Source organism: Aedes aegypti, chromosome 2, assembly GCF_002204515.2.
Source record: "Aedes aegypti strain LVP_AGWG chromosome 2, AaegL5.0 Primary Assembly, whole genome shotgun sequence".
In the NCBI taxonomy this organism is placed as follows: Eukaryota; Metazoa; Arthropoda; class Insecta; order Diptera; family Culicidae; genus Aedes; species Aedes aegypti.
The window spans coordinates 404459822-404469088 of NC_035108.1; the positions used below are offsets into that span (position 1 = coordinate 404459822).

The window sequence follows — 9267 nt, forward strand, 5'->3', positions numbered from 1 at the left end:
CGGCCACAGGATCGTTTGGGTCTCCTCGAACGATTTTACCACACGGGGTACGGTCGAATGGTAGATTTTCAGCTGTTTCACGATCTGCTTGTAAGACTGGCCTGAATTTTCCACGAACATGCCCAAAGGTTGAACATTACACTCTATACTAAACTTTTACTCAAAACTTCATCACATACAATAACAAGTTATACACAGAAGGGGAGTGGGACGTTTCGTATAAGGATAATTCGCATAATGTTATGGATGGATGTTTCGTATAATGGACGTTTCGCATACAGATAATTTTATATCTTCTTTAAATGCTACCTGTTCTTATATGCAACTGCTTTATGCGAAACGTTCATTATGCCAAACGTCTTTATGCAAAACGTCCTTATGCGATACGTCTTCATGCGAAATGGGCCAATGGAAGAGAGCGTCGCATTTTTTTTCGAGTACAGACCTTACCTGCCCCGAGTTGCCCCATTTGCTAATTATTATTGTTGTTCCTTTTTACAGATTGCAATTTTCGTGAGAAGGCGGAAAAGGAACTGGGCGAAATGGGAGGCGAGCTAACTTACACCAAGATACGGCAGCTGCGTCAACAGTTGAACATCTACGCCGAACACCACCAGCGCGGCCTGGGAGGGCGCCGCGATGATTCGTTCCTGTTGCGGTTTTTGCGCGCGAAGAAATTCGATGTGGAAAAGGCGTTCAAGATGGTAAGTTAATGGGGTGAAAGTTGGCAGCGGTTTAGTGAATTGTTTACAAATATAGTAGTTACATTCATTAGAGTGTTGTAATTAAAATATGGTTTGTTCATTTTATGAAGTCCTCAATAAAGTTTTCATTCATCAAAAAGCTTATGTTGATACGTTATCGGTGGAGCGCATGGGCGAAACCATGGTACCCGGCACTCCTTGAGTTATCATTTTTATTCAGTTGAGTGTATCATTTTTTTTATGGAAAAGTGTGTGTAAAACTGAGTGTATTGGAATCAAGTGCAAAAGTTTGGGTTCACCTGAACTTACTTAAAACACGAAAAATTTGCGAAATCTCAAACCAATCATGTACGCGTCATTATTTGAGTTTAAAAAGACTTCTTCTTCTTCTTTCTGGCGTTACGTCCTCACTGGGACAGAGCCTGCTTCTCAGCTTAGTGTTCTTATGAGCACTTCCACAGTTATTAACTGAGAGCTTACTATGCCAATGACCATTTTTGCATGTGTATATCGTGTGGCAGGTACGATTATACTCTATGCCCTGGGAGGTCGAGAATATTTCCAACCTGAAAGGATTCTCGACCGGTGGGATTCGAACCCACGACCCTCAGCTTGGTCTTGCTGAATAGCTGCGCGTTTACCGCTACGGCTATCTGGGCATAGTTTAAAAAGACTATGAACTATTAAAATCGGCTGAAAAATTGCAGAATGACCCAAGTAACCACTAGCCCGCTAATTTGCCTTTTTGGGCTTATAGGGCTATTATACGTCTAATATAGGGCATGTAAGCGGTATAATAGCTCTATATTAGCACGCAGGGCGAATTAAAGTGCTATTTGGTTACTTGGGGATGGACAAAAATGATTTTTGTGCGTCGAAGGTGAACCCTAGAATTAGGCATTGCCTTTCGAATGCGCCATAGATAGTTTTAATTGGACGTGTAATCACAGGGATATGTACAAAACACTTTTGTATATTTTTAAAGGAGGTGAACTCATACTTTTGCACGAGAGTGTATATAAAATTAAGCCAAATTGTTAGAGGTAACTCAAATCGTTTTTTTCCAAAGAGACTACCCCATATTATAGACCAGTGATTCCCAAAGTGGGCGAATTCGCCCCCCTGGGGGCGATTTTCAGGCTCAAGGGGGTGAAATTTTGTAAAACAGAATTTGGGGGGCGAAAAATCCAGAAAGGGGGCGAAAAGGTTAACACGGCATCATTTGAAAATAATTACGTATAACCTTTGGAGGACACACATGTGAAGATTAATTAATTCCAAACTTAACTATTACCAGGAATATTTTACCTTAGGTCGATATATCTCTAATCATGATAATTTTAAAATCATGATATACAACACTTGAAAATTGTCAAACACAAAATATTTGTGTTATGCATTCAGTTTTTTTAAAGCCATGTGAGTTGTAATGTAATATTTTATACAAGGATTTTCTTGTGTGAGAACTCTGAGGTTAGGAAGCTCATATTTATTTTATTGGCATCCAGCTTTTTACGGAAAAAATCTACAGTACCCATTTTAAAGTTTCGGTTGCACTCATTTTTATCATTTCTTATGGTACAAATCATTTTAGAGACAAATTTTGAAAAATTTAGCAGACATTAATCTGGTTCCAGTGACAAAACTGTTTGCTGCCGAAGACGAATAACACTCTATTTAAAAATAAATTTGAAGAAATATCAGAGATGCGTCTGATTTGAACCTTCAGGACGCATAAAAAATCTGAGTTTATCATGGTGTTACAAACAATACCCTTTATTGCATAATGAAAAATGAGAAGAAAAACATTCTGGATATCCATATATTTTTTTTTTCAGTGTTTTAGATAAGATTAAAAAAAGCCTTCCCGGAAATATCATACATTATACATTATGGCAGTACTCTTTGAAATAACGGATAAATCAGTATTAAATCACAACCACGCAACAAGTTGGCGCCTTTGCATATATTACATTCAAATAGTTTAAACTGGGCCTAACTTGCATCGAAAACTGATTCAGTAGCCTGTAATGCACACAAAATATTGTGAAAATTGCAATTATAAATTGCAGTCCAGTAAATCGTTCCTAATAATTGGGTTATCGATATTTCAGAAAATATTTTCAAATGTACATAATAGTTATTGTGTTATGATTCTATGGATATGCGGGTCGAAGACATTTTTTGGTGTACAGCGCTAATTAAAATATTGAAATCACAAATTAGGGGGGCGATTCCAGATAAATATTGGTCTCAAGGGGGCGAAAGTTAAAAAGTTTGGGAAGCACTGTTATAGACAATATTTGTTTGATTCACTGTTCTTTGTGAAATCTTGATTAACTGAAATTTGAGAAATTGCTAATCCTTCCTTGAAAGTTTTAACTGAATTAATCCGAAATTCTAGGCTATTTCACCACTAAATAAATTCTACTGTTTTCCAATTTCAGATGCAAAAATACTACAAAATGAAAGACGAGTACCCGGAAATATTCAAAGTATCTCCACCGTCGGAAATGAAGTTTATGCTCGAGATGCAGATCCAATGTATGCTTCCAAAGAAGGACGATAGCGGGCGGCAAATTTATATATTTAGAGTTGGTAAGTCGGTCACCTCATTTGCTAGCCATGGCACTATGTCAGCATATGTCACAACACCAACGACAATGTGTATACAAAATCACATCACTGTTGTCCCCATCCATCGTATTTTGAAGCATCCTGAAGTGCATAGCAGAGCGCAAAACTTTTCCCATTATAAAAGTTCTACGTTTGTTCATTCAGCCACGTCATGACATTCACGTGTGGAGTGTTTATTTATTTTCCAGAAAAATGTGATCCATACAAAATTCCAGTAGACTACGTATTCCGAAGCAATGTGCTCGCCCTGGAGGATGCAGTGCGGAATCCGGAAACACAAATTGGCGGTCTGGTGGTGTTGCTGGATATGGCCGGTTTGGGGTTTGCTCATGCTAGGTGAGAAGTTGAACCGAACCAGAATCACATCTTACTAATTATATGTGCTAATCTTTGTCACTTACCACAATTGTTCTCTTTTAAATTGCGCTACCAGGTACTTATCACCACATTTGGCTCGGAAGACTGTAGAGGTGGTACAGGAAGCTTTCCCGATGCGATTTAAAGCGTTCCACGTGTTGCACGAACCGTTCTATTTTGATGCGATCCTTGCGGTGCTGAAGCCGTTCCTGAAGGATAAAATTCGGCGAAGGGTGAGTATTTCGAAATTGAGATCGTTTTGTATGTTACTTCATTGGACATGTTTGAAAAAGTTTTGAATACATTGTTATTTCGTTAGGTTGAAGCTGAGAGAGAGGAGACAGCTGGCTTAGATTGCGAGCTCCCAAAAGTTAAGGGAACCTGTCATCAACTGTCACTGGAAAACCACACATTCGAAGGGCAGAGCGTGATAAACCGTCAAAATTTGGTCAAACTAAAACTGGATGTGATTGAAAATTCAGGTTTTTTTTCCTGTGTTTTCGCATATAAAATCGTTGAATATTTGAATATTGTCGATTAAACTCAAATTGCTATTGAAATGTTTTAATTTTATGATCTTTTTGATAACAAATAGGGTGTGAAAATGGTTTTGACCCAGTTTGTGTTCTCTGAACCATTGTGCACAACCCAAACATGAGAAGAAGAAATCAAAGAAGCCAAGAAAACAAGCCAGTTGTCAGTGAGCTGTCTCCTCTCTCTCAGGTGTAATAGAACATCGTTGTCTTCAGAGAATGTATTTGGAGTGTTCTTCCACACCTTTGTATAAACAATTATCGACGTGGCGTTTTGTAGTCCTAACCTGTTAGGTACCATGAACTGGCGCATTGATGACGGTTATACTCATAGCGATCATCAATCGATTCGCTATCGTATAATACCAGGCGGGCGTACAAGTGCGATGTACCTCGACCCAAGCCCGAGGTTGGAAAACAGCGCGCTTCGATGGCGAAGTATTCATAGAAGCTCTGAGGCGCGAACGAAACATTCTGGATCTAAACGGTGAAGATCTAGTTGCTGTGATATTGACAATTCGAGAGACAATTAGAAGTTCGGCAGTCAAAACTTTGGCGAAGTTCGGCGTCGGCATTTTAATTTGGTGCTTTGCCGACGCATAAGGATTGCTTTTGTCGGCGTAGCACTTCGGTAGAATGCCGACGCCGAACTTCGGCGAACTTTCGGTGATATTTCATTTCTCTTATGAACTTCGGTCTAAAGTTAATCTGAATGCACAATATAACGAGCTTGTGGTGCTTCCATGCCGAGAAAGGCCCCTGTACTGGTGGGGCGAATCAATTGCATATCTTCGAGTAATCTGCTTTCGGGCTAGACGAAGAATGCAACGCGTCGCACAGAAGCACGAAGAGAAAAACGCGGTGCAGCATTCAGAGAGGCAAAGTTAGCTCTCAAAAAGGAAATCGAGAGTCGAAAACAGGAATTCTTTGATTATCTATGCCAGAGTGAGAGTAATGACTAAGACCAAAGGCCCCCAAAGAAGTCGCCAAAGTTGCTGCGATCAATAATCGATGTACTCTTCCCCCATCATCCCACAAGCCCATGGCCCCCAGCGCCTTATGTTGCAGGTGAAGGAGAAGAAGTGGCGGGGGTGACGAACGAAGAGCTGGCAGAAGTCATGAAATCATTCGCGTCAAACAAGGCACCGAAACCCGATGGTATCCCGAATGTTGCCTTAAAAGCGGTAGTGAATGTGGTTCCGGACATGTTCAGAATTACGATACAACGCCGCAGAGATCATGGAAGTATGGAAGCGACAGAAATTGGTGCTGTGGCGGAGAAAGCGCCAGGTGACCCGTCGGCGTACCTATTTGTCTACTAGATACGACGGGCAAGTTGTTGGAGAGGTTGATCCTCAACAGGCTAGTCCCGTACACGGATGGTGCGGACGGCCTGTCCAACAAGCAGTTTGGATTCAGGAAAGTTAAATTGACTCTGGACGCTATCCAGTCGGTTGCTCAGACAGTCAAGGTGGCAATCGAGCATAAAACGAGCGGCATCCGTTATTGCGCGGTTGTCACTCTGGATGTGAAGAATGCGTTCAACAGCGCAAGCTGGGAAGCAATAGCACACGCACTTCACCGCCTCAAGGTACTGGTGCAGTTGTGTAAGCTTCTAGAAAGCTATTTTGATGGTAGGGTTCTTTTTTTTTCCGCGGGAGTAACTCAAGGTTCAATCCTGGCCGATGTTATGAAATGCGATGTACAATGACGTAATGAGGCTGCCCCTTCCGATGGGTGTTACGATTGTTGGTTTCGATATCACCCTAGTGGTCTATAGCGAATCGATGGAGGAAGTAGAGTTGACAGCAGCGAACACTATTTCCATAGTTGAGGAATGGATGAAGTCTAGGAAACCAGGACAGATCCGTCACAAGACTTAGGTGGTGGTGGTCAACAACCGCAAGTCCGAGTAACGGGCGCGTATTTCAGTAGGTGATTGCACCATAGAGTCCAAGCGATCCCTTAGGCATATTGGGGTAATGATCGATGACAAGCTCAGCTTCGCTAGCCACGTTGAATATGCCTGTAAAATGGCGTCTACGGTTGTAGCGGCGCTTTCGAGGATGATGTCTAACAGCTCTGCTGTAATTGCCAGCTAACGCAAGCTACTGGCAAGCGTTTCGCTATCCATACTAAGGTATGGAGAACCAATCTGGTCAAAAGCGTAGAAACTTAAAGCGGTTGGAAAGCACGTATAGGATCATGTGCCAAAGAGTACCAAGCGCATACTGAACGGTTTCTAAAGACTCCGTGTGCATCATGGACGGGATGATGCCTATCGGGCTCATTATCAAGGAAGATGTTCAATGAATCAACCAAAGTGGTACCAGAGGAGTCCGCAACGCGTGTAAAGAGACAACGCTCAGAGGTTGGCAGCAGGAATGGGATAACTCCACTAAAGGTAGATAGACTCATTGGCTAATACCAAATGTGTAAGATTAATATGAAAGAAACCATGGGGAAGTGAACTTCCACCTGACGCAGTTTCTGTCAGGACATGGTTGCTATATTCAGTACTTGCATAGGTTCGGGCACTCAGAATCTCCTGCGTGCAGCAATTGTGCTGGTGTGGAGGAAACAGCGGACCATGACGTGTTCGGTTGCCCCCGTTTCATTGTTGTGAGAGGTCACATTGCCCTTCTTACGTCTTTTTGAAAAAGTAATTGAGATAGGAAGTCGATTTTAGTATATTCAGTATATTCCTCAATAAAATAATTTGGAAGTTAGCGATCATCGATCATTACTCGAATAACATTTCAATTATGTAATTAGATTTTTTTAATTAAAAGTAATCATTCCTTTTTAGATACACCTCCACGGCAACAATATAAATTCGTTGCACAAATACGTATCGAAGGACGTCCTTCCGGTGGAGTACGGCGGCAATCAGCCGGCATTCGACAACACAGAATGGCGCACCACCATCCTGGACAACGAGCAGTACTTTATCGATTTGGAATCGTACAACACGGACAGTGGTTATCAGGAGGACAATGCCGATGCCGAAAGTATCGAGAGTTTGCAATTTGGTGATACGGAAACCGAGGACAGTGAGTTTGATGAGGACGATAGAAGGGTGTTGAGTCCGAGAAGAACTCCCCGGTCGTTGGTGAATATTGAGGAGATTTTCCTGAAGAACGAAATGAACGGGTTGGTTATTGATGGGCGAGAGGAAAAAGGAACCGAGAAGGAGGTGGAAGATGTGAAATAAAGCTTGTGTGATATAGATGTTAATTTTATTTTTTTATTTAAATGCGTTTAGTTTACAGAAGTTTGAATCAAAACATATCTTAGTTATAACCAGTTATGTTTTTGTTTTCATTTTGTCTTGTCTTTTCTAAACAAATCGTGTCCTCAACGGTATCTCCAGGTATTATTATGAAAATACCACTGTCTTTGTGTATTCCTTGTAGAATAGATTTTTTTAAGTATTTTTTTTTAAGATATGCGTTTAGTAATCGTTCTTGCTTCCTTAAGATTCTGTTAACTTATATCGCGAGTTTTTCAAGAATCCGGCCAACAATTTGAATAAGAACGTCTCCAATTACCTTTGGAAGGAATTCCCCAAGAAATTCCTTCAGCGATTTTCCCAGGTATTTTTCATGAGTTTCACCTAAAATTACTGCAATGCTTTTCGTTGAGAGGTTTTCAGATACTATCCGAGGAATGTTTTCCGGAATACTTTGTGGGCTGTTATGGCGACATGAATATTTTTGTGTGATTTGTACTTGTAAAGGGGTTAATTGTTCTCATCTTCAATTTGATTGCGATTAATCAATTTGAATTGAAAAACATCTTCAGTAATTTCTCAACGTATTCGTTAGAAAGCGTTCTTGACTCCTTTGAGATTCTGTTTACTTTTCTTAATATTTTTTCAAGAATCTAGCCAAAAATTTACTAAGAACAATACCACTACTTTTGGAAGGCATTCTCCAAGAAATTTATTCAGTGATTTTTTCCAGGTTTTGTTCTTGTATTCCACTAAAAATTACTGCCCTAAGTAGTTTCAGACATTCACCTAGGATGTTTTCCCGGAGTACTTTCAGGGCTTGCTCATAAAATTGCATTTTTTTTAGGAATACCCCCTGAATATTTTTTCTAAAATTATTATAAGGAGTTGTTCAGACACATACAAATTCCTGCAACGATTGCTACAAGAGACAATTATCTAAAATTTCATTGGATATATTTTCATGCACCTTATATTGTGATTCTCCTTCAACTTCTCCTAAGGAATTATTGAGAATCTCATGAATAAGTTTTAAAAATATTGTCCATCATTTCAAACGGAAGTACCTCTTCAGGTATTCCTTCAGATGTTATACTTTGTTGATTCCCATAAATTTGAAAAAGCTTTATACAAATATGCCGCACAGATTTTTCCTGGAATCAATCTGCACTATCTTGTCATTCTGGGAAGGCGTTGCGACCAAGTCTTCTTCAGTATCTCATGTAGAGCTGCTTTTAGTGAAACACTGCATTATTATTTATCTGAGCATAGTGTTAAAGAAGTAAGACTCGTAACCAGTGGCTGTCACTACAAAAAAAGGAATGACAGAAAATAAAAACTAAAAATACTAATTTGTATTTTCAGATACGTCAAAAATACATTTCTTGCATAATTTATGATAACGCCCTAATGTCACTATTTATCAAGTTTATTTATTTGTTATTTTAAACGCTATGATGAGTAGAAGATCTTCCTCTATCTCCCAGTGGTGATGGTGTTAACTGAGGATGTTCATCCATCATTTGCTCAGAATCAACAAGTTACACATCTGGTTATCAATGACTTTAAGGGCGTAATCATGAATTATGCGAGACCTCAGTTCAACAAAAACAAAGGTATAAAAAATATATGAGAAAGCTCGTGGTAAGCTAAAGATGCCTAATTGCTGATGACATGTGAAATACGCTTGATAAAAATGAACAAATTGCGATTCATATTTTCATATAAACGACTATATAACAAAACATTTAAATTTTCCATTCAAATGATAGAGTTTAAAATATTTAAACAATGTAAAACGAAC

The 9267-nt window shown here is 39.7% G+C and overlaps 1 protein-coding gene across 2 annotated transcripts in view; it reads left to right on the forward strand.

The window, feature by feature from the left end:
- LOC5573257 (alpha-tocopherol transfer protein) overlaps positions 1–8578 on the forward strand; it is a 40503-nt gene extending 31925 nt beyond the window's left edge. For both annotated transcript variants that reach the window (XM_001654418.2, XM_021847231.1), the window contains exons 3-7: positions 502–704; positions 3152–3302; positions 3530–3677; positions 3775–3931; positions 7041–8578. In XM_001654418.2, the coding sequence (XP_001654468.1) occupies positions 502–704; positions 3152–3302; positions 3530–3677; positions 3775–3931; positions 7041–7445 (1064 nt within the window). In that variant the 3' untranslated portion in view covers positions 7446–8578. The remainder of the gene's footprint in view (positions 1–501; positions 705–3151; positions 3303–3529; positions 3678–3774; positions 3932–7040) is intronic.
- The last annotated feature ends 689 nt before the right edge of the window (positions 8579–9267 follow it).